Consider the following 27,670-nt stretch of genomic DNA (forward strand, 5'->3'; position numbering starts at 1 on the left):
AAGCATATTTTGGAACTCGAATATTTTTGGAATAATGCTATAATTTATTTTGACAATAAATTTAACCATTTCAGAAATCAAAATCAAGCTAGAAATGGTAGATGTCTAATAATGAGCTAATTTTCACAACTAGATTTCCCACAATCAAACATATGGAATGCTTGGACCTTACTTATATCAGGTACTTTTTATTAATAGAATTTTGAATAAGTGAAATATTTGGTTATAATTCAGAAAAATTTGAAAGATAGTACATAAAACTGAATTCAAGTTTTATTTTTCAACAAAACAATGATTCCAAACATACATAATAACTTTTACATTTTTGACTATAACTCTAAAATGCAATTGCAAATGGTGGCAACTCCAAATCTCTGACTTCAATGTTACTGAAAATTTATTCAGAAGCAAAACGTTTAAGAATGCCGAGTATATAAAAACTGTGATAATATAAGAATAGATAAGTAATCCTTCAGGTAACATTTATTGTTATTAACTCCATGCCACATCATTTTTAAAAAAACAAAAGCATATATAACCAACTATTAGTTCACATAACTTTTCCTTTTGTTAACAAGTTAGATTAGGTACATTTTTTCATCAAGAAATTTGTGAATTCTTACCAATGTTAATAAAAATATTAATTATCATTTGCTCCTGTTTATAAGCTTTTTATAAATGTTCCTAAACATGTTCTTTTTTTAATTATTATTATTATACAGTCAGTTTTTCTGCTTAAATGTGAATTTAACATTTTTATGCTTTCAATGAAGGCAATGGTGCATTCTCAGTTTTGAGAGCCATTTTATATACATATTATAAGATTAAAACTGTCTGGACACTTTGAGACTTCCACATTTTTTAGAAATTTCTCCAAGAAAAAGTTGGACAAACTTCTCGTGCAGTTCAATCAAATACACTTGAACTCTCGTTACCCAATGCCAATTGTAATGTTACAGATAAAAATATTCCACTCTTTTATTTTCTATCATCCTTTGTAAATACAATCAATTCGGATAAATTCCAATCTAGGAATTGAAAGCTTTTTCTAAATGTTTAAATTGTGTGATTTATTAATGAATAAATAACCCTAAACATGAATAAATAGCAAAAGTCAATGAGCTGAAGTCTACAATTTTTTTATTATTCATTATATTCTCCTTTCACAGACCAAACTGAAAGTTAATATTTTGTTTCAGCACTTTCAAAAAAATATTACACTTGGTATTACATTCTTTTCTATCAGTGAATCACTATTTGATTAAATATGATTAGTTCAGATTCGAGATTCACAAACATATAAGATAGATAAGATCCCATTGTAAGGAAACAAAGTTTCTACTGTTACTATGTCAAATTACAAATGAACAATTCTTCAATACAAAGTTAGACCACCTTTTGCTCTTAATACTTCATGGATTCTTCTTGACATGGACACTATGCGATGTTGGTAAGTGGTATGATAAATCAGAATAAATCCAATGAAGTGCTCTTTCCAATTCTTTTAGATCTGATGGTATTACTATGCTGTTCGAATTAATTGACGCAAACATGTTTTTCTTGTTTGAGTTGGTATATGGTTACCAATGATGTTCTGAATACACTAAATAACAGGATTAGCAATACACTAAAATACTTGTAGACAATCGGACACTATCCATCATAATCCACACACAATGCTAAGAAAATATCTCCCTAACCATAATATTGCCTCCATCATCGTGAAGAGTTGTAGCATTGGAATTTGGTCTATGTTTCATGTAGTTTTCCCCATATTCGTACACTGCCATCTGAATGGCATAGTTAAGAATGGAATTCATGATCCTTTTCCAATTATCGGAGGTTCTTTGTTCTCCTTTGCGAACTGAAGACATTTGCTCTTTTCAAAGCAGATAAGACTTTTGTTTAAGTTGATGGCTTCCTTAGCTTATATGGTGTATTCAGCATCGAACAGTCCATTCAGAGATTTGTGCAATTTCTCCTTGATTAAGATTTTTTGTAATTTGATATAGTTCTATTGGACTAAAAAACTCTGACAAACCTTCTTTCACACAGAGCATTAAGTAGCCGAGTATTCATAACGATCACAAGCCTGACATTGATAACTGCAGCTATTGAATATTTCACGGCTATTTTGCTGTTACTGTTTCCGACACTTTGCGCACCTAGTTCAATAACTCGGTTAAATTACGTTTCTTTTGCCCATCTCTTCACGATTGATTTTTCCTACATCCCCCCTTTTTTTTAGCTATTTTGCTTTTTAGCAATAATGACAAGAAGTTATAGCCGAGTAGCATATAAGTGTAAAGAAGACATAATTTGGACACTTAAGAGTATATTCAATGTAAATATTGCAAATAATATATATAATTTCTTCTTTGAAGCACTTTGCTAATAGATATGAGATTTGCTATTACATGTTTACATATAATTGAAAATCTAGGTTAGGTTAATAAGGTTAATCTGCGACAATTAGATCCGAGATATTGTTAACAAAATAACAGCCCATCTAGAGACGTCTTTTTTACAATAAAGACTTATATGAATCACATGAAAAAATTATTTACAACTTTCATCATATTTACTGTACATAACTTATATGCATTTTGGTATTAACATATTTAGAAAGATATTAAAAATTCTTTTTTTAAATCTACGGCTTTACACAATATGTTTTATTTATATTGTGGAGAGTACTCCATCAAATTGTATGCATATGCAAGTAAAGTGCTATATAAAAAAGTTGAAGAAAATACTTTGACTTTCTGAGGAAATATTAGCATTGTAAAAAATATTTAACAGTGCATGCATGAATCAACATATTTTTCTTTCTTAACTTCTAAGACAAATATAAAGGACAGATTACTTAAACACTGGCAGATTATTTAATTGGATAATTTTATCCCATCTGCTGTACTCTACAGACTATACACAACTATTACAAAACTGTCGGAAAATAGCTAGTTCATTAAATTATCTCAAAGTGTGAACAATTTTTCTAGGAGGACATTCACTATTTGAGGGACAGAATGACAAATTGTACAGCAATCTATGGTGCAAACTATGAATAAATTATTTATGTCCTTTCCGATTAAACATACTTCTTTTCTTTAAGAAATACTAGTAATTATTAATTGGCGTATATGGTCTGCATACCTCTCAACAATGGTTATCTAATCATTAGTAGCACACTTCTTACAAATATATTACACACTAACTGCCTTTGACGACAAGCTATTTTGCCAGGATTAGTACTCATTAAAATTTTTAATTAAACACTTTATGTAACTTGGGTCTCTTAAAAACCTTTAACAAAATAGTTTTAAACTCAAAATTCGGATAGTTATATAACTCATACTATTATAAAAGCTTTATAATATAATGTTCATTGTACAAAATATCTTTGCATTTTCTATTAACTCCCATAAAATTTGAACTTGAAATTGAAGAGGAAGTGATTAAAAATTTCAATAAATATATATTTTTAAAATAGAAACCAATCCTGTTTTTTTTTTTAAAATATGCCTCAGAAAATCTTCCTTGAAAAAAATCCTTTCAGCATTAAAGTCTTACGTGTACTTCAATTTTTCTTTCTTTCTTTTTTTTTTTACAATTTTTAAAATATCTCAAAGATTTATTTAATATAAAATTCTCTATTCCTCATAAAATTCATTTTTATCATTAAAAGAATTTAAGAGCTCTAAGTAATATTTTATTTTATGTCAGTCAAAAAATGTATTTTGGTAACAATTATGAAGACTAAATTCTATACAGTCCTTTGATCCTATGAATCATATTCAGTAAAGTAATCTTCATCATCTAACATTTCAATTCGATCAAATCCGAAGAAGGATTATGATTCTACAATCGAATCTGATCAAGTTTTAAAGCTTTGAATATCATTAAATAAAGCTTTACGTTATATATATTAACTGCCATCCTTATTTATAACACTTTCAATTATTTTGTGTGTTTTTACAGAATAGACATTAAAAAATTGCATAACTCAATCCATTTTAAAAATACAACAATGAAACTTTTTTATTTATTTAAAATATTAGTATCTAAAGAAAATTTTAATATGACTCAGGTCAGAGGATCTGTATAAAAATTTAAAATTCATAATTCAACAGAGCATTTATTGCATCAAATATAAAAAATCATTATTTACTTCATTTAGACTAAATTTTTAATAAATATAACTTTAAAACATTATAATTTTTAATAAATAAAAACTTTAGGAAGCAGCTGTGTCCTGACTATATTTATCAAACTATGTATGAGTAATGGACATTCAATCAGCAACCCAAGTTTCCCCCCCCCCTCTTTTAATTCTTTGAACTGATACTCTACTTCCCTTTTTCTTTCAAAATTTTTACTTAATTTCTTTCTTTCCTTTTATTTCTATATATTCTTCATATCTGTTTGTGAATTCCTTGCAGCCAAAATCAATTGTTTTGACACTTCATCATTACTTATTCCACCATTTGCTTAAATGCTGCTATTCTCTTTACAATGAATGATTCTTCTTTCATATTCTGACAGGATTCTTCTTTCATATTCTGACAGGATTCTTCTTTCATATTCTAACAGACTTTCTTTATTGATCGAATATTTTTTCTCAACATAACTGTTACCATGTGAGTATTCTTATCATTTTTAACAATGATATAGCACTATTGCAAAGTAGCAAGAGCAGGTCAGATAAAATTTATTAACCATTTCCTTCTTTGAAAAATCAGCAGAAAGAAAGCAGGCTTAGATTGCTGTAGCTAAGATTGTTTTGGCAACACTAGATTTCAGATGCAGATAATTGCTGATCATATTGATATTTGGTATGAAATGCTCTCACAGCAATTTCTCTTGGATTTTTTTTTAAGATATTTTTTATGAATATCCCTGACTTTTCCAAATTGATAAAATTCCATAACTTTTAATTGATATCTTTGATTACTAGGTTCCATCATTCATTCAGATATTTCCTGAAGAATTTTAATAAAAAATATGTTTTTAAATATTATTTACTATTATTTAATAGCCATTTAATATTGATTAAATATATAAGTTAAATAATATTATTTAAAAAATTGCAATATAATTTGATCAAACATATTAGCACTATTTGTTAGACATTTGCAATTTCTTTTCACTGAGTAGCACATACTTTTGTTTTTTAAGTTATCAGTGCTCAATTCAACATAATAATAACAAACTCCCATATTCAATTTGTTATGAGAAATGACTCCAGTGTCTTTGTATTTACACTGGAATGAGACTCCATTCAGTTAGTTTTCTCTTATCATGCTAAAAATTCTTTCACTACCATCAGCATTGAATCAAACGAAGATTGTGGAAGAGGGTTTTGCAGTTTTCCTTATTTATACAGGTATGCTGCATTTATAAGAATGAGTATTGCACTCAAATATCACCATTTAAAAGCAGCATATCATTATTACTATCTTTGAAATAATCAAAATCTCTTTCACTTCATTAATTTTTGGTCAGTTTTCTAATTGGCCTAATGACAAATTTTCACTGTAAAATGCAAAATAAGCAAATTTTTACAGTACCATATTTCAAAAAATGTGAAATCCAAAAGTGCCCTGAAGCTTTTGATCACATATATACAGACAAATATATACATGTAAAGGGAAATAAGATAACAAAGCAACAACTGAACATGCACTTTCAACAGCAATTTTAAATAATCAGAATTTATCATGCACACACTAAAAATCCATTCTTTTCAAAATCAAAATTTTACTCACCTTACTATTTGGCATAAGATATGTTGCATTTGGAGATGCTTGATTGACTGAATTTGAAACCTGTACAGGCTGCTGAACATTGCCAGTGTTATAAACACGAGACACCTGTTGTTGATTCAAGACTTGAGAATTGGCTAAGGCATAATTCTGTCCAATACTGTTCACTAGCATTGTACCACCAGAATTCATAGTTTGTTTATAAGTATATGAGTTCATGTTACTGTTTATGGCTGGAACTGAAGACTGGACAAACCTCTGAAATAGCTGTCCACCAGTTGTTCCTGGTACATTAACTGGTTGGACATTCATATAATTACCTCTTACAATGACATTTGCAGTAGAAGGATTAGTATTTAGGTTAGGCATAATACTGGAGGGTGCTGGAGGTTTATTCACCACAACTTTAGCAAAATTTTGATTTCCAGTAGGAAATGGAACAGTAACATTAGGTGGTCCAACTTGTCCTTGGTGCATCTGCATCACCTTCTGAATCTGCAAGTTATTACTGCTAATAGATACAGCAGATGTTACAGTATGCTGCTGCACCATCTTCTGAATCTGGGAGTTGTTATTTATAGATAGAGCAGGTGCTATAGCACGATGCCGTTGATTCCCAAGTGCATTTACTAACTGGTTACTTACAGAAACTAAAGCCAGACTACTAACCGGAGCAATCTGTGATGTATTTGGTGTTGATGTAGGTATCTGAGGTGAAGGAGTAGCATTTTGAGAAAAGGCACACTGGGATAATGGAGAACTATTGGTTTCAAATTGTTCTTTTTTTATCTGTTGAGGTGTCATGACACCATCATCATTTTGAGACATAGCACTTTCTGGTCGGGCAGGTGTTCTAGGTCCACTGCCACGTGATGGAGTTTCTCGGAATTCACTCATAATTTCAGTTCTTGGTGCAATAGAAAGTGTAGCATTGGAAGCAACAGGCATATCAGGGGCTGGAAAATGATGTACAAGCCCTAACTGACCAGGGTCAATTGTCACTGAGGAATTTCCTTGTATAGACTGAATCTGAGTCTGTATCTTCTCAATATGGTTAATTGGCTCTGCTAATCGAGATGCAAAATCACATGACTGGGCATTTTCTATTTTCAATTCCATAGCCGAAGGCATCTTCTCTGTTGTCGGAATTGATTCGTTTTGAAGTATTGGGGGAGGTGGTGCACTGTTTGCAAATTGACAAGAAGACCTTGCTTCCTCAAGCTCTAAACCTTTTTCTTTCTTTATTTGAAGAAGCTTTTGTTTTCTTAGTATGGTGTCTGAAAGTTTGGTAAATGTTCCAAACTTGTTTAAAAGTAAATTAGCAATCTGCAAAGTACGTCCATGTGATTCTAGATATCTCAATTTTGCTTGCGTAGCACTGTCTTGTGTTTCTACACTTTTGACCTTTTCCAATTTACTTTTATTAAAATCAATTTTTCGTTTTAAAGTCCATTTTGGATTTTTCTCTATATCTATAAGACCTAAAATACATAAGGCATCCAACTCAGCAAAGCAGTCTTCTAACGAGGCCTCTGAAGAAAGATTTTCAGATTCCGACTGATAAAAGAAGCTTCCTTCTGAACTATTTCCATCAACAGCTGAACTTTGACTAAAATCTGTATTCTGTTCAGGCACTTTGTTATCTGTTTCGATGCTCTCATTACTATCAGTCTGCTTAGCTGGCATTTCAGAATTAAGCGAATTATCATCAAAGCTTGCAGTATTAAGATTTTCATTAACAGAATCATTTATTATTGCACCGAGATCCTCAGTGCAATTTTCAGTAGTCAAGTTAGAATTGTCTTCATATGGATCAGCCAAGTCTAGTTCTTGGTTGTCAAATAAATTAAAATCACTATCAGAATCTTTAGGTTGCAAATTCTGAATTTGTATCTCAGGGTTGTTAAGTATCGATGAAATTTCTGATTCTATTGAAGTTTGATATGAAGTAGATGGAACTTCAGAAGTAATTCTAAAATCATTCACATTATCTTGAGATGAATAAATAGGAATAGTTGTAGTTGAAATAACATGTGGCTGAAGCAAAACACAGCTTGAAGTGTTTATACTAGGAGCTAAGCTGAAATCTGTTTTAGGTAAAGAATTAAGATGGCATGCTGGTGGGAAAATATTAGAGGTGTTTATATTAGGAGGTAAGCTAAAATCTGTAACCGGTAAAGAATGAAGATGGCTTGCTCCTGGGAAACGAAATGTAGGAGATGGAGAAACAGTAGACAATTGATCAAGTGATGGCATACTTGGAAGACTTCCTGCAGTTGTGACAGTCATGATACTTTCACTTTTCAGGGGAGCATTTTTAGATCGTGTCATTTCATTTTGGTAGTACACACTAGATAAATAATAATCACCGCTTTTGGCATCAGTAGCAGCATAATTAGCAACAACTACTGTAGGAACTGGAGGCAAGAGGTAATTGCCATACTGCACATTATTAGTCACAGGCTGCTTCAGTTTATTCTGTAGTAAATCTGCCTGATTCTGAGAGGTTACACCAGAAGCATTTTTTTCAATATTTTTATCACTAACAGAAGGAGCATTAATCTCGTTGGGAGGAATCTCAAGCTCCTGATGTGGTTCAGGGAAAGTCATTAAAAATAAACCCTTTTCAACATTTGTTACAGATACTTGCTTTTGCTTTTTTTCACCAACAGCTTTGTTTATTGCTGAAGAGACTAAGTTTTTTAGTTTTAATCTTGATTCATCAGGGTTTTTTTCTGATGTTGTGAGAAGTTTCTTCTTCTTTTTATTTAATTTGGACTTAAGGGGTGGATTCACAGAATCTTTTGTGTTCTTTTTAAAAGAATCTTTTTTCTTTTTCAATTTTACCTTTTCAGAACTTTTAATAACTGCAGTTTTCTCAGCTACTGTAGATGAATCTAAGTCTTTAGGAGTGACAAAGCTCTTACAATGATTGTAACCTTTACTAACTGATGATTTATCTGCTTGGCCACTGTATGCCAATCGTTGTTGATCATACTTAGGCAATTTTTTTAACAATTTATTTTTTATTTTATTGCCACTCTTCGTTTTTGGATTGATTTCACCACCAAGAATTTTCGTTTTATTGGGATTTTTATTTGATATTTTACTATCTTTGCTCACACTTCTACATTTTGTACACAGATCACTGTCAACATTATTATTACTAATAATAATCGGTGAAATCGGTACATCACACCATTTACATATTTTTTTCCTACTCCCACCCGAGACAGCAAGTAATCGCCGCCTTTCACTCGAGCAAACATGATTAACCATTTTCCTTACAATTTGCTGCACAGAAGTGAGACGAGGAGTTACATCCTCATCAGTAATTTTAAACAAATGAGACTGCCTCTTTTTCACTGGAGGGTAATGGCTAATTTCTGTGTTAGAATTATCAATATTGGATTTTTCAATTCCTTCATTTTCATTAGATTTATTGCCTGGCTTGCTATTTTTCATGTTGTAATCGGACATTTCATGCATTATTTTTGAAAGTAAATCAGTATCTATTAAAGGAGAAGAATCTCTGGAGATTTTAGAAGCACTTTTTTTACTATTAGATGAATCTGATGCTTTTTTTTTCAAGGATGAAATTGGAGTGATAATAGTCTTATTCAGAAGGATATCCCCATTAGAAGTTAATGTCTTTTCAGTACTTGATTTAGTCTGATATTCACCTTGTTGATAATAGAAAGAGTCATCATCACTTGAACTGCTCGAGTTGCTTTCAATCCTCTTTCTTCTTGTATTTACTCTCAAGCCTATTTTCCGAGGTCTTGTTATAGGACGTTTTTCAGTTAAATTGTACTTGCCATCTGTGTTTGGACTCCATTCCAGATCATCTTCATAAGCTAACCTCTTTCTCTTATGAACTCGTGAACTTCTATATTCTTCTTCAGAAGGTTCGCTAAATTCGTCACCAGAAAAGGCACTGAAATCTGTCATTTCTGTTGAAGATTGACGTGATCTCCTGTTGAGAAATTTCTCTCTAGACTTTTTATAGCTATCAAACATTTCACTTTTAACACGCGAAACATCACGCAAATTGTGTTTTGTCGGAATACTGCACTGCAGACTGTTTAGATTACCTTCAGTGGTATCAACACCACCTGCAGTTGTATACTTTGCAATTTCTTCTTCAGTAAGTCTCTGGAGTTGCACGAAACATGACCTGCCACATTTTGTGGACCTAAAATACAGAAGAGAAAAAAAATGGAAACAATTTTTTCACATACAGATAACAAGATTCTATAAATACATAATTCATTAACAATATATTTCTTTTCTATTTTTGATAATACATTCTTAGGATGTCTAATTCAATTTCTGAAAATTATTTCTCTAGCAACTTTTAAAAATTTAGTCAAATTATAAATATTTAGCATATTAAAAGTATGATAGTATGTTTTTTTTTTTGTTGGTATATTTCCTTACTTTTTAAAAATCTTATGTGAGTTTTTTGACAATTCTTAAGCTATCTCTGAGTTTAATGCTTTTTAATTCAAGCTAAAAAACAAAGTTAACAAAATGTTATCAAGTTTATTTTCCACAAATTAGTAGCTAAATCACATTTATAAAAATATTGAAATATGAATTACTTCAAAACTATTCCATAGAAGCATCAGATCATAAAATAGGTGCCAATGCAAAAAGATAACTATAAATAAAGTAGACACTTATCTCTTGAGGCTATAACAGTCCCCTTCAACTACTACAAAAATGTATTTATACAGTCTCATAATATTTGTACAGATTTCTTATTGAGATTTAGAAACTTAATAAAGATGAAAAGAAAAAAAAAAAGGTAAAAATATTTTTTTTTAATTATATCAGTAATTCTAATTTAGACAGGGGGAAAAAAAACATTTTGCCATTTATAAAATACAAGTAATCAGTAAATAAGATAGACACTTGACATTATATGCACATTACAGAGATTTATGAAAAACCAAGTACCTTTTTATAGAAGAATACAAGAGTAGTTAGTTTTTAAAATTCACAGATTGATTATATAAAAACTGCAAAATTATAACAAAATGCTTATATATGTACAATTTAATTTTTGTTTCTAAAAAGTACTTAAATATTTTATTCAAAATTTTCCCCAAACATTTGTCATTATGCGTAATGGTATGTATGACATAAATAAACAACTTATTGGCATTTTCCTGGCAATCATAAGATAATTCAGAAATCAGCACTTAAAAAAATAATAATAAAGCAGTGTTTTTTGCCCCCCCCCTTTTCTCTCTCTCCCTATTTATATAAATAATTCTCATTAATATTCTTAAATAACTGTTTTAATCACTTCACAGCTTTTGTTCATATTCTTTGCTAGAATTATTTAAGAAACAAAGGTTTTCATTTCACAAATTTTAATAGTCTTGGTACCATAAACACATTCTTTCACCAATATGTACTCTTAACCCTTAAATTCATGAATTTTTATTTTCAACAAATAAAAATTGAAATCATCCAGGAAATGGATATAGTTAATAGGAAAATTCAAAAACACACATAAGAACTTTTCATGAAAACTATTTTTAGCATTTAAATATGAAGAAACATTGCATCTGTTACATAACTGTGCAAGTATTCTTATACAGTGGAATTTTCACCTCACTCTGTGAAAATATAGGCCGTAACCAATGCCGTAAGTCTTTTCATAAATCCAAAATTGGCAAAGGATGAGACGACCCTCTAGAGTAAGAAAACTTATGTAGAACTGATTTTGTATACTGATGTATTTTTACATCACAAAAAAAGCTACATTCTTCAAGCATAAATTTATCAATATAGGAATTTTAAAAAAAAGCTAATCTACCTTGTTTCTATCTAAAAACAATCTTCCTTGTGTTTTTATTACTTTTAATAGAAATAATCATAATTCATAACACTTGTTGGAATGAAATTGTACGCGGATGGTGTGCCAACAAGGAAAATTGTCAGCAGATAAAGAAATAAACTGTCAAAGATTCTAGTTGCATTCAGAAAAGATAAAATAGTTTAGGTATAAAATTAAAAAAAGAAAGAAAAAACCATCATGCAATGGTTGCTACATAAAGAGATATAAGTTTTACACAAACAATGCTTATTTACAACATTATATATTTAAGGGTTAAGCAGCAAATTGCCTCACATTTGCTCATATGCATATTATGAGAATTTTATTAATGCTGTCAATGCACTGCATCAATATTATGATAACATTCCTACGTATTCACGTCAAACATACAATAATAGCAAGTTTTCAGAAGACGCATACCTTGGCAAATACAGATGAAACAAATGTAAATTGATAAAATCTGAAGAGAGACCCAAGTCATTAGCTATTTAAGGTGAAAGAATTGAATTTTATTTCGAGTTACACTTGTATCTAGCAGACTTAGTGCCACAATTTTGCTACATTAAATGCCAGCAAAACAATTTGTATAAAAATAAGTATCAATTATCAAACATACCTCAAAGAGTTAAGTATGATTCAAGTAGATTTCTTTGAAAACAATACATCTTTCAAGATGAAATCCAAAGTTACACATTGGCAACAAAATAAGGTAAATATTTTTACTGAAGCAATATATTATCTGCATTCAATCATCCTGTTGCATTAGTGTCCGACTTCCTTAACTATTAAAAAAAAGCAGTAATATGCCATATTTCACATTTATTAGATAATATCTCAAGAAATAAGTACACCATTCGAAATCTGATTAAATAATCCGTCATCCCAATTTTAAGAACAGATCTGTTACTGGAACACTGAATATTCTGGAGGAAAAATATTCTATAAATAGCATAATAGACTATTTTATAGAAAAGGTTCAGTTCATAGGATTATAGGAAGTTTGAACAGGCAATTATTTGATCAACTGAAAAAACAAACATTTAGTAGTTAATGTTGCATAATTTATTCAAGCTGCCAAAATATATCCAGGAAATCACTGAAGCAAATATTCATGAAAGAAATTTAGCACATATTACACAACATGTTTGGCACAATTATTACAAGCCATCAAGGAGAATCACTGAATTGAACTTAATTTTTTTTTTTAAATCCAATAAATTATAGATAATGCTTGATAGCAAAATCTCTCTTCAATCATCAGCATGCATTAAATGATATGATTGACATGAAATTGAATATAATGGTAACTGTATTCAGGAAAAATTATCAAATTCATCAATGGAGAATTTGAAATAACTATGATGTAATTTAAACACTAGTAATGCACTTAAAGGTAAACATTAGTTAAGGCCTTAAAAGGAAAATAATATATTTCATCCTCGAATCATGTTCATTCAAATATTAAAATCTCCAATTCTCATTAACTTAAGTTTTTTAACTTTTGTATCAGAATTTGGTTCATAAAATCATTGCATTTTAAAATATATGTAAAATGTAATTCTCATTGGCTTTATCCAGTTTTTTTTATTGATTTTATTTAATTAATTTGTTAAAATACAGAATTAGTATATAAACTGTCTAAAAACAAGTAATTGTACACCTATGATAAAAGAGATAAACACAGTTTATTCAAATTCAATAGTAGAGCCGCCACCTTACATGAAGGATTACAGATTTAATCCTCGAGGGCATGTTTTCCACAAATGTTTCGATGATGAACAGTGAAATTTTCTTCCACTTGGCTTGGAGAAGACATGCAAGTTCTTTCACCAATTTTGAATGGCTGCTGCACCTCTTAATTCTGCGATACAAATCATCCCAAAGGTTTTCTATAAGATTCAAGTCTCGACTCTGGATAAGCCAGTTCAGTCGGTTCATCCCATTATCATACCAATCATTGGTGGACCAATCCAAATGACAAGTGGCATTGTCATCATGAAAATAATGATGATTCAACCTGTAAAATTGCCACAGCGTAAGAAGCACAATGTTGTCTAGAATAGTGGAGTTGGAGACAGTGTTGAGTTTACCATGAATTCAGATTAAAGAATCCCTGCCCATACCACATGAAACATACCCAGACCATAATTCCGCCTCCACCAAACTTTACTGCAGGCATAATGCATTCTGCTAAAAGGTGTTCTCCACACATTGTCAAACCCAGGCTCTGCCATTTAACTGGCAGAGATTGAACCTTGATTCACCACTCCAGAAAACCTATTTCCATTCATCTGTGGTCCATTTTTGACATGCCTTGCACAATCTCAAACGAACAGCACGGTTGGATTTTGTAATCAAAGGCTTATGAATGACAGCGTAACCACGGAAATCAAGCAAATGTGCTTCCTTCAGGATGGTATTTATCAAAACAACAATCGTGGATGTTTGTTGGAACTTCTGGAGTATGTGGGCCATCGGTTTGGTACGTTTCTTTCGATTTTCTTCATACAGCACTCACCGGCCTTTATCTCTTAGTTTCATGGGTCTGTCAAATTGAAACACATTCCAACAATCATTACTCACCTTCCACTTCTTAAGCACAAAAGCCACTATCAATTTTAGAGTGTTTAACTCACCAGACATGTCCCTTAAGAATTTTCCATTTCTATGATATTTGGCAATTATGCCTTTCTTGAAGTCAAACAGGTATGAATTTTGTGGTATCTTGCCTGCAACAAATGCCAAAGCTGTTACTTACACAATATTTAAGTACAAAAGACGTGATGTAAATCAGAACCACAGGTATCCTCATTTGTATAGCTGTCCAAATACTTATTAGCAGATAGCATATCTATTCTCTAAATTTAATAATATTTTACTAAATCTACAAAATAAAATGTTTCATTTCAAAGACTAAAGTGGGATATATAACATTTACAAAACATGTGAGTTACACTCAAAATGTTAATTAACATAGATAATTAGTAAAAAAAATGTGTGTATATCATGACCTGGCAGTATTCATTGAATAGAAAATTCTTAATTCTTTTGTGCTGAAAGAGAGGAAATTCTAAGATTACATTAATCAACAATTTCTTTTTTTCTTTTTTTTGTAATGTCAATTTCAGGGCCAATAAGGGACTGGATAACATCTGTTTAAATTAAATTTAAATTATACACATCCCTAATTTTTTAATACACCCCAAATACCTATAAAGAAATTTAAGATAAAATATATATTTCTTTTCATACATAGAGTAATTAGTTTTGAAATGTGAACGTAAAATGGTAATGCGAGTAACATGGGATTACTTCTCTTTCTCTGTATAAATATATATCCCAATGAAATAGATTTCAAATAGGGAGGGCTGAATAATCAGGGTTACCATTCAAATCTGTGGGGGAAAAAATCCTCATCCAGTACAACAGGAAACACACTAATTGCACTGGCATGCTAGTTATTGCCTAAAATTGTACAAGACAAATTCATATGATAAGGGAATAAAAGATCTTGATCAAGCTCTCTAATTTAAAGTAAATCAAGATTAAAGGGTTGGGCAAAAATGAAACACAAAGCAACATTCTTACGATTCTGATATAAAACCTTTAAAGTTTACTTAACAAAAAGCTTACTAAAAAAAAACTAACTAAGAATACTTTTTTTATACCAATTCATACATCTGAGCATCAATTTTTGTAACTTTTACATATTTCTCAGTCATCAGTTTCTTTTTTTAAAAATTGGACAACAATTTAATTTTAGTTTTGTGTTTGTTGAATTCTTTCTCTTTTTATTTCCCTGAACTCTGCTCTTCTAAAGCTTCATAATAACCTATATATGCTAATTGTGTATGCTGTAGCAAATTTTTTAATATTCAAACATTTACAATTTCTCCATAAAAGTTTATGCTGACTTAAACTCTTAGGCGACCAATTAAAGAATTTTTTGCAGAATTGGTCTAAAAAGGAGTTTTTAGACCAATTGAAAAAAAAAAAAAAAAAAAAAAAAAAAAAAAATCAGTTTCTACAAACATATCCTTATTGATACTAAATCTACTTTCACAGTTGCATTGTCATGTGATAAAATAATTATTTTAATGACTCCTTAAAACTCGGAAACTTCAAAACATTAGAATGAAAATCATGAAAATATTCTTCATTAAAATGAATCAAAACTGTTCTTTACATTCATTTTTTAGTTTTTTTTCAGAAAACTATTATTCAGATCTTTGCACGTTTTGAACATGCAGTAAAGATTTGTGCTTTGGAATAAAGAAGCAAATCAACAGATTGTTTTTCATATAATATTGCATTCTTTTCAGCAAGATACAGCCTTTAAAATAATAAAATTTTATGGGCATGCATTAAAATGCTTAAGCCTCTTGGGGGGAAAAAATTAAGCAAACATGGGTAAATAAACTTAATTATTTTTACAAAAGTTCTCTTATAATAAATTGTAGTTTTTATGTATATACTTTTTAAAATATTTTTTAAATTTAAATTTTTTTTAAAAATTTTATTTTTGACAAAAAAAAATAATTTTCAGATTTTAATCAAAAATATTCTAATACGATATGGGAATTCTAACAAATGGTTGCAACTTACTCTACAGGATGACTCTAGTCTCATCTCTTACTTTTAGATTGGCAACATTATCTTTAGGCAATAATTAATACAATGATATTATGAAAATTTGAGTTTAGAGCAAACTGAATCGAATATATGTTGCAAACATTAAAGATTCAAATAATTGGTAAATTGGACAAAAATAGATTTAGAAATGACACTGGTGAGAAGACTGAAGAGGGAGACTTCTACCAATTCCTAATATCTGTGTTAATTATGCAAAATAAGTATAATCAGTTACCGAATAAGCATTCGTTCAGAAGACAATTTAATCAATATCATGTAATGCTGATACACTTTTATCATAATAATTTTAAACTTAAGTTCAATAAAAAAAATGTAACTAGACCACTTCTATGTCTTAATGATTTTTATTTCCTAATGAGTATAACTAAAAGTTCTGCACATAAAAAGTAATTGCTATTCCCCCACCCTCAATTTTTAAAATACTCAACTCGAATTTTAATGTTAAAATGACAAATATCTTACAATATTATCTTGTATTGATAAATTAAATTGAATGAACTAACACATACAGCTTTTGCTTTTATTTTTATGAAAAAAATGAGCTAATATAAATATTAATATGAACAGAAATAATAAACATAGAAACACGAAAAACACCATTATTACAGTTAATTTCATTTTTTAAAAAGGTGAAATTACTTCTCACTGAAAATTTCAGATTCTTCATCTCGTAAAAGTTGATTTTTCTCTATTTTTCTTTTTTAATGTTGTTGCACTCAAAGAATTATTTTTTTTATTTTTTTTGTTTCATTAACTTTTTATGATAATTCTTTAACTTCTCCTCGAATGCCAGAAATTTCTTTTCCAATCTTTTTTTTTTTAAATTAATTTCAAGGAGAAAAGTACAAAACATTTTATTCAAGAAGTAAAATTACTTCACAAGAAAAAAATAATTCTTTAAAAGTAACATATTAGTAAAAAATATCACATCACCTTATTTTGAATGGAATTATTGCTATATATATTTTACAAACACATTGCAAATCCACAGCTTATGCAAAACCAAATTGTTAATTTCTTTCTCTTCTTTTTAGAACAAAATGAACATTTTCTTGGAATGTCCGAGTATTCTTTTCAGTTTACCATTTCCTGTTGCTTTTGGCAACTTATTTCATATTTCATATGGAATACTTTATAGCATATATATATATGGGTTGCTGAAAACATTTAAGATAAAGACCATAATATTAATTTTCTATGGAGGAAAATTTACAACTACTTTAAAAACCCTTTCCCTCTTTTTAACCACTAACAAATTTTTGCATCTGGTTTCTTTATCGTAAATGAATAATTACCAACACATGTGCAGACAACAAATTTGTTTCATCCATTCTAAAAACTCAGGAGAGTGGGCAAGATTTTATAGATTGATTTCAAGTGATCAGTATTTTTCAAAGAGAATATCCAGCAAAATACTATAGCAGAACATTAGAGTTGAAAGTTGAATGGGCAAAAATCTTTTAATTATGATCACAATTGATGCAGATTTTCCGAGGCAACCAAAATTAATAAGTTCAAAATTTGCAAAATTCGTCCTTAGTGAGATTCCAACATTCAAAAAGTAACTTCCTACTTAATTTCACATTCCTAACTTCAGTAGTTTAGGCTGTATATTACTCAGTCAGACAAATCAATATATATATTGAGAAAAAGATTTCGCTGGAAAAACTAGGGGAGGGGGGAATCCTTACAAAAGCATTGTAGAAAAGAATTACAAAAGGAGGAGAGAAAAAAAAGCCTTAAAAAATCAATATGATTTGAATAATATAGGTTTCTTTAAACTTTTTTTTATTTCTTTTAAATTTTCATTATCAGACATAACAATTTTTTTAAAATAAAAATTAACATAGTGGCTAAGTACCATACTATCTTTCATGTGTACTTTAAGAACAACTCCTCCCATTTCTGATGTATCTATTTCTCTATGCACCATACTTAATTTTATTTTTCATTAGATTGGACACAATCTGCACGATTTTTAAAAATCTGATGGGTTAAACAAAAAATTACTAGGTATGATTAAAATAAATTCTTTATAGCACATTAAAAATAAAAGTAGTTCAAACGATTTTCGAGCCTGCAGCAAACATGGCACATTTTGTAATTCACTCTTTTGGAATAAATAATCCAATACTTCAAGATACAGAAAAAAGTACACTAAGCATTATCTTCAACATGTGTACAACTCCTGGATTTTTTCACTGAATTCTTTCTTCCTTTCCAATCAATGTCTCCGGGGGGGGGGGGGGGGGGGGAATCTTTGCATTTTGAGAAATTTAAGCATTTTTGAGGTGTTTAAAAATGATTTTCAAATTTAAACACTTTTCATGACAGTAAACAATCTGATTAATTTATTATTATTTTTTTTTTGTTTTGTACATCACAAATATAAAAAATACTACTAAAAAGGGTCTTTGCTCTGTTTTAAAAGCTCTACTAGGTATTCAAGTAGATGTAATTCCTATTCCAATATCATTATTTTTTTCAATCTTGAAAATTGAACTGACATATGCAGAAAAAAGGGGAAGTGAGTAGAAAAAGAATGAGATTCCAAGAATGGTATTTAGTTTTTGGAGTAATAGTGACAGTCTTTTTTCTTGCAATTCTGATAAATTAAAGTAATTGAAAATTTTAAGATAAAAAAAAAAACACCTAAGGAACTTGAAATTTTTTGTTTTATAAGTGATTTTTAAATTTCCTGCATTTTCCTGGTGCAATGGCAACTCTGATAATAGTAACTATATTGCAAGTTTCAAATAAATTTTTATCACATTGAAATTTTCTTTTCTCCCCTCTTTTTACAATATGAATGACAATATGATGTCGGGTTTCAGTTAATAATTTTCAAACATAGCCATATGAAAACTGCACTAAACACTTAAATTTCTTATTTGAAGACATTTGAATTAATCATAACTTTTCCAAAGCTAAAATATGAAAGTTTGCAATTGATTGGGTGAATATACACATCACAGCTAAGTGATCAATATTCATGCAACTGCAAGATTAAATGCTTGATATAGAAATTTCTTATTCTCTAGTTACAATTTAGTTATTCAGATTAAAATGATAGTTCGTCAAGGAGAAACAATATTTAAAAATGAATGTTTTAATTAATATCACAAGGATATAAAAAGACCAGCCTCAGACATCAACTTGCTTACTTAATGCGGTTAAAAGTAGGAAATTTTGATGGACAGAAAATATATCATTTAAAAAATATTCATAACCTTAATATATTTAAAAAACTTTAAACAATCTCAAGTCAGCTAATGCATGCTTAACAATAAATTTGTTTTATAAATTAAAACATTTCATGAGATGGAACTTCTGTTCATAAATAAGACTGAAACATCAATGACACAGCATGCTATGATGTAAATATTTTCTAACTTACTCATGCACAGCATAATTGTTCCCTTAAGCACACTGATTGCAGACATTTCACATTCCTTCAGTTTAAAAATGAAATTGCAATTGAACTGAAACAATAGCTATTTTTATCCCCGTCCCATAGTATTTGAATAAATTAATTTCATATGCAATTCACTATCCAACAAAAATTGGTACCCAAGGGATTCAAAATATAAAATTTATCAGTCCACATACATTCATGAATGTGGACTGATGAATGAATGAATTTTTAAAACTTAACTAGAACAGGAATAATCGTAAGTACATCATATAATAACCAAACAAACTTTTCTATCAAATTCAAAAAATTAAATAGAAATACCAGAGTTAATTTAAATAATAGCTTATTAAATTAACTGAAACTCATGAATTGCTAGGTAGTATAAAATGAAGCATTTGAATTTTCTTTAAAAATATTATTTCTAATTCTTGAAATAATTTTAGATCATATGTCATACTTAGCTCCAGGATCAATAACCAAGGGTGGGTGGGAGAGGTAAAAGAATTAACATAATAAGCTTTCAAAATTAATACAGCAAGGGAAAAAAAAAAAATTGTGTGTGCACACACACATTATATATATAATGTAAGCATTATTTTATATGAAGCAGAGTGCAGGTGCGACAAGCAGTGAAGAGACTTTGCATTTTTAAATTCGCTTTAATCCATCCTGGGAAGGCATAATTTATTTACAAGAGGCGTGGACAAAGCACATCTGCTCACCGCAACAGATTAGGCAAGAGAAAAGAGGGAAGAGTGAGAAATTAATTATCTCTCTTCTTATATAACATGAGATATTGACAGAGAAAATATTTTTTCACAGTGCTAATACTATTAAGGTTCTGATAGGGATTTCTGACACATGTCAATCACAAGTAAGGGAAACACAGGGATTTTTTAAAACAGAATTTGTTTAGATCAGCAATTTTTATCCTTTCACTCAGAGCATGGGAACCACTGAATAAAGCATTTTACAAAGCTTCTCTTGAATTAATTAAATAGAAAAAGTGGAATGCAATCAGGAAATAAGAGAATATTTTAGAATGAAGTTACTATGGGCTAAATTAAGATAAAACCTTGGGAATTAATTTGGATTTAAATTAGAGTTTAAAATTTCATATACACACACATACAGAGAATGTTTTTATATGAAGCACAATGAGATGAATATCCATTATTGTAGGGAAAGGGTAGAATCTATTCCGGAATTAAAAACGAGACTGCATGAATATGGAAATCTGAATTCTATATGCTCATGAAAGAAGTTAAAAAAGGGAAATATAATAAGTAATTCAAATTTCAAGACATTTGAATAATTTGCAATTTCCAAGAACTGACAAAAACACTGTTAATAATATAGATTCAACTCTGATGCTCATTAAAAGCTTTTCTATCTAAAAAATAAAAAAATTAAATTTATACTCAGAGATAATTAATCTGAATTTACCGCCAGAGATAATATGAGACTTCAGTACTTGTGCTGCCACTTTCATTATCAAGCTACATTTAATAAATCGGAGAATAAATTCATGAATATAAATAAGAATTTTATACAAAAACTTCATAAAAATACAGCTTTTGTTTTTATTAAACCAAAAGATATTAGGAATTTATAAGCATTAGTCAATACATTCTAAAGAAACTTTTTGCATCAAGAAAAATTCAGTGTAAGAAAGTTTCGATATTCACAGTTTTATTTTAACTAACTTGTATTACTTATTGCATACTTTTACTATACCAATCATTGCAGCTGATTTTATCAATATATGTGATCCCAAAAATATTATGACAATAGCATACTTATCAAGTAAGACAATTCTACACCTCATGTTCTGTAAAAGAAATAGGTAACATCCATAACTTAATTCTAGGCAATAAATATAACTATATATAATATTCAATTACTGCAATTTGAGAGGGAGAGTCTATATATAGACTCTCCCTCTCAAATTGCAGAAATTAAATATTTGGAAAAGACACTTTTTTTTCTTCTCCCTTCTTCATTTCAGATGGTCCGACTGAAATGCATTTAAAACAGAAAAATATCAGCTTTTAAATACATTTGTGAATTTAATTTAATTTTTTTTTAGTTGACTAATAGAAATAAATATAAATTTATTAGTAAGAGATAAATTTGATGAATATATCTAAATCATAAAAATATGCCTCAAAGGACATTGCCTAATCAAGTATAAACAAAAGAAATTGCTTTGATTATTTTGTTCCAAAAATGGTACTTATGCTAGACAGCACAAATGGTCAGTTGATTAGAATAAATTTTAATTAAGATTCAGTCACAATTTTGAGGCACACATATACACTTGAAGATAAGCTATGAATCTGTCGAGAATCTCACTGACAAAATTAATCAAACTATTCAGTAAATATCTGTCATTTCTCATTATGATCTTATTAGTTACATGTAGCATCAAATAAAGATTTAACTTTTCAAGGAAATGTTGTTCACATAATAGCAAAAGACTTTAAAAAATTGCATTCTTTTTTCTGGTTTCTCAAAAAGAAAAACAGATTTTCAAGCAGATAATTTGTTAATTTTTTTTCTCTAAAAATTGCCATGCATATATATAATTAAAACAAAATGAAAATTAAGAAATCATATTGCAATACTTTTTAAACTTTTGATATAACTATTCCTTTTAACTACTATAAAAATTAGTAAATTACTACAGAGAAATCTCAAACTACAGAAAATGTAAGTACAAATGGAAATTTTGAGTTTCTGGTTCGACCTCTACATTGTAATACAGCACTCTTGTACAATATAATACAGTAATGCTACTCTTTCTCAAAAAGTTTTCAATGCCGTACAGATTTCGGTTTAAAAAACTAAACATTAAAAAAATTGTGCACTTTAAGTTTGGACTATTGATAATAAATAACTATTTATTTTTATCTTCTTCACTAAAATATAAGTAATCAGGAAAATACTAACAATTTTCATAAGTCATAGATTAACTTCCACAATAAAAAAAAAAAAAATTGAAACATTTCCATAATAATGAATTCTTTAAATTAGATATGTAACATAATAGAGTCACCACTGCACGACAGGTCAAAACAAAGAATATCATTCAAACCACATATCATTCATTTGGAAACAAAAAGATTTTTCAAAATAATGCGAAGTTTCGTTGTAGTCCACTTTTAAGAGATATTAGGTCTATAAATTTAAAGTATTAAAAAAAAAAAAAAAAAAATTACAATTTTTCTGCCAGAAACAGCATTATTTTTATTATTTAAAAATTTGCCATATATAATAAATATATATAGTATAAAATAGGAGAACAATATACCAGGTTTCTTGGCAAGACAAAAAATTCTAAACCTCTTAAAACTTGCCAAGCTAATTAATGTATTAAAAATTTTTTTAAAGAAAATTAATACCTTTGGCAACTGATTGCCTTAAAAAATTTAGAGAGATACCGTTTGCTTTTATGTACCCGATTCTCCAGTATGGCTAAATAAGTAATTTAACAAATAAGATTCCAAATAATTGAAAAATTTGAGAAATAGTATATCGGATATTGAATATAAATGTGTAATAAAACTTTCAAAGATATGAGAACTTATTTAACCGATAAACATTTCTTTAAAACTTGATTCTGAATGAGCAAGAACATGACATATATATTTCAAACCTTATCTTAATAGAAAATTCAAAAACCCTTCGAGTTTGGCAAGTTCTATTGCAACAGGTATGTCTTACAACCTGGTTGATCTAATACAGGTTTGCTGACTTTATTTTCGCTAGGTATAATTCATAAAATACATGCAGTTTGTTTGCAAAAACATTTCTTATCATTTCAACCTTCTAAACAATCTATTGCTGTTCAGAGGATCGAAATGAAATGGTGAAATAAAGTAGGTTTGATGACTGAACTACTTATACGAATTAATAATCACCTTTAGATTCGCATATGAATTTTTTTTAAATATGAAAAATACTTCACAAAATAAAACAAATACAGATGACTTTGAAATTGAATATAAATAACAGAAAAAGACTGTTAAGCTCCTTAGAGGGTTAAATTAGAAGTTGAATTTAATTAAGATTAGCAATTTCATGCAAGAAAAATTACTAGCTGCTTTAAAAAAATTTGAAGCAAAAAGCAAGAAAAAGGATTTAAAAAAATAAATAAATGTATGTACATGGTACAGTGTCATAATTATTAAATGCATTTATACTGATTAAAGTAAGAAATTAAACAGCTCAAACTTAATGTGAATCAACAGCATTCATTGCAGAAGAATAAGAGAAAAATATGTCAAGTTTTACATACTAAGGCGAAACTGCCACTTCTTGACCTTTCACCATTAATTAGGCATGTTAATAAACAAAATGGGAAAGGGGAGCAACAACAAAGCAAAAATAAAACTACTTTAAAACTAGATACATTTATTCTCAGCAATTACAACAGATATTACCTTTTTATATAATCTTTGCAAACATTTTACGAGTAGATTAAATTAAATAATTCTATAATTTATAAATGTTATACCAATTAACATCTGAAATTTAATTGTTCTCATTAATAATTTTAAAAACAAAATTATCTTGCCTTCAATTTGATCCCATTAACTAATTTTAAGATCTATAATTATAATTACTATAGAAAGGATTTGAAATTCACATGCTTACATTATCTCCTATATAACACGTAGTAAGTATTCATGATGACCATCATTAATATCTAATGAAACATTTAATTAATGACATTTATTTCTTTTTTACTGAATGCCCATGTTTAAAAGAAGTTTTAAGAAACCTGCCCTTGTTAAAAACTTCCTTCAAATTTTATGAACTTATTGAGCTTAAAAACTTAAGAATATTAGAAATGAAAATAATTATCTAACATTATTTTCTTTTATAATATAAATGACAGCCGATATAGATTATCATGTTGCTGTTCATTAAAAAGTTTTAAATTGGCATTTTTCAAAAAGCTGACTTTACATAAAATTGATGTTTATTTTGTCTCCCCTCACAAACCAGAAAGAAAGCATCAATTTTGAAATGCATTATTAATAAACTAAAATTCATATTTAAAAACTGTATTTATCTAACTATTTGAAAATACTGCCTGAATATAAATTTTAATGAAGCCAACACTACAAATTTGAAGAAAAAAAATTTAAAAAAAAAAAAAAAAAAAAAAAAGAAAATAATGAGTTTTTTACCTCAATCTTCCATATTACTAAATTAAAAAATTAAACAGGGAGAATTTATAAATATATTTTTTAAACAAAAGATGAAAATCTTACGAACAAAAATTTTTAGAAAGAAAACATAATTGAATGGGAAAAACAGAAATTTAACATGCCTGATTAATATATTTCTAATCTTGAAGCAATTTAAAATAACTTACAGGTCAGCTGAATCCCCCATCTTTACAGTCCTGTTTGCTTGGTTTTTATCCAAATGATTGTATTTTGTGAGTGAATTCTTGAGATGTGATGAACATTTTTCTGTTATAAAAGAATACACATATAATGATTGTATAAAAAACGGCCATATGAAATAAAAATCAAAAAATGCAAAAACATATAATAAAAAGGATTTATAAATAAGGACGAACATATATATATGATTTTTAAAAAAGGAATTTTAAACTGATTTAAGATTTTATCTAATAAAATTTATGCTTAAAATTATGCCCCAAGTTACAGAAAACTCAGATTAATTATACATTTTTTATATACAATTTTAAAAATGTAAGTTACAGAAGTAACACACAAAATCTGTAGCAAATTAATTTGCAACAACATACATCAGGGTATGTTTTACTATGAAACTAACAACTTATTTTAGTTAATCAGCATTTGAAGGGAAAAAAAAATCTTGAACCTGTATGGGTGACACTTGATTTTTTTAATTAAATTCTGCACAGGAAATTATCGCAATAAAGATATTTTACAATGGTTGGATATACATAGATTTGCATGCATGGCTTTGAAAATAAGCAAAGTGCAAAAATAAAAAAAGCAAACAAAGCATGAAATAAACATATCAATAACCAATTTGCAATAAAAAATTAATGCTTGGCATAAAATATTAATAAATAAATGAAACATTATTATAAGTATCAATTCATAAATTAAAATCAGATTATAATATTAAGTTACAAGATAACAGCATTAACTACATTAATTTTTTTTAAAGTTAAAAATAATCTGAAGAGAAAATATAACTGAAAGGTTATTCTTTTGAAAAACCAATCGAATACTATAACAATTAACGAATGAATGAACACAATTTTACAAATATGTCGTTTTATTTTCTGTATATATAGACATTTTATATTTACATATAAAAAATGTAGCTAAACTAGCAGAAAATTATATTTTAATAATATATTATCACCGAGTTTTATTAAAATAAAATTTAGTACTGAAATTACAGCAAGACTTTCAACTACATTTTTTAGCATTTTAGTTAAATATTTATATAAAAATAGAAGACATTTTATTAAAATATTCATAATAAAATATTACTTTATTCCATTTACTAGTATTCGCGAATTTTATTTGTCTCTTTTCTCGAATGAATTGATTGCAGAACTAAATCTAAACAGATATATTTCTCACATATACTCCATTCAATTCTTTAAGAATCCTCTACAAGCAAATTCCAAAATTCCCTTCGATGAAATATCATAGATATTTTATTACGATCACGATTACATGTATTCGACACTGATCAACGGAATGACACACACAATCAAAAACTGAAAGCAAAACCAGCACTTAGCACTGGTATTCACAATGAATTCAACCGGTCATTGGCGCTTGAAACGGTTACGGATGTACACAATAGCATCCTCGATTCACACCAATGATGTTGCTGAGCATGACACGGGTCACTTTCATTGGTAAATTGTATTCCCCTTGATGAGAAGTCGGTACATACCTCGGTGTACATTTAGTTAATGAACCTCTTATTCACTTTTCACAATTTTTTTTAAATATCTCTCTATAAGTTAGTCCGCACAGAACCATCATCCGCAGCAGCCAACAAAGAACTCTTTCTCCAAACGGGCGCCAGTTCGTTTTTATATGTGTGACGTCATTCCACTTACAGCTGCACAAATTTCCAAATGGATGTGTGACTAGACATGACTAGTCGAAAAGGATCGATACTGAACTACTATTGGTCGAGACAAAATTTTGCCAGTATTTCCGTCTAGTATTTGACCTCAATAGTCTGGAATAACAAGATAACAACCGGTTTTTGGCTCCGAGCCAACTGCGTTATTAGATGTGATAAATTAAGAAGTGGCCTTCACGTCAACAGGATATGAGCTCTCTTTTTCCCCTTAACAGTCATCGTTCTAGTTCTACCTAGATTGCGAGTTTACTCGCTTAGTTTGAAACACTTCTCTATACATCTAAAAAATTTTCAACTTGTACAAAAATTCATTTTTTATATATTCTTTTTTTATTGTGTGCAAGATTGAAAAATGAAATGCAAGAAATAGTATTTCAGCATTTTTTCAAAGTCCTAAAGCTACTTTTTGTAAAAATGTACTTAACTCTCCCTCTCTGTACTCTTTTAAGTACTGAATGCACTTAAAAGAAATTAATTAAAATACTTCGAAAATTGAGTTATTTGCTAGCTATTTTAGACAATGTGTTCAGTTTCCTGATTTCTTTCAAAATGAATAAAATATTACTTTTAAACATCTGTAATTTTTGTGTTTTAAATATGGATTTAAGTTATTGTAAAGGTGATGTTCACGTATTTTAGGAATAATTGCTCTTCTGATCCGTTCCTTCGGAGTGTATGGTATGGGAGTTACAAATAATTTCTCTTGAAAATCGATAGGCAACTTGCGCACGCCCATTAACTTACCTGCAATTGCGCGCGCAAACTAATCTGGAAGGTCAATAAGGTCATTGGAATTTCTTCAAGTTCTATGTTATCTAATCGGAAATTCCTTCAGCACATCACTGCTTCCTTATTGCTCCT

General features: G+C 28.9%; 1 protein-coding gene across 6 annotated transcripts in view; it reads right to left on the reverse strand.

Annotated features, from left to right (window-relative positions):
* The window catches only part of LOC129976411 (uncharacterized), a 43,448-nt gene extending 16,683 nt beyond the window's left edge, over positions 1–26,765 (reverse strand). For 4 of the 6 annotated variants that reach the window (XR_008785141.1, XM_056089965.1, XM_056089961.1 and 1 more), the window contains exons 1-3: positions 26,612–26,765; positions 25,071–25,170; positions 5,769–9,960 (exon numbers count right to left, since the gene is read on the reverse strand). Coding sequence is in view for 5 of the 6 variants with exons in the window: in XM_056089965.1 (XP_055945940.1) it covers positions 5,769–9,960; positions 25,071–25,090 (4,212 nt within the window). In the remaining variant the exon portion in view is untranslated. The other 2 variants (XM_056089964.1, XM_056089962.1) reach the window with 2 other exon arrangements.
* Between the last annotated feature and the right edge of the window lie 905 nt (positions 26,766–27,670).

The sequence above is a fragment of the Argiope bruennichi genome, chromosome 7, assembly GCF_947563725.1.
Source record: "Argiope bruennichi chromosome 7, qqArgBrue1.1, whole genome shotgun sequence".
Classification (NCBI taxonomy): domain Eukaryota; kingdom Metazoa; phylum Arthropoda; class Arachnida; order Araneae; family Araneidae; genus Argiope; species Argiope bruennichi.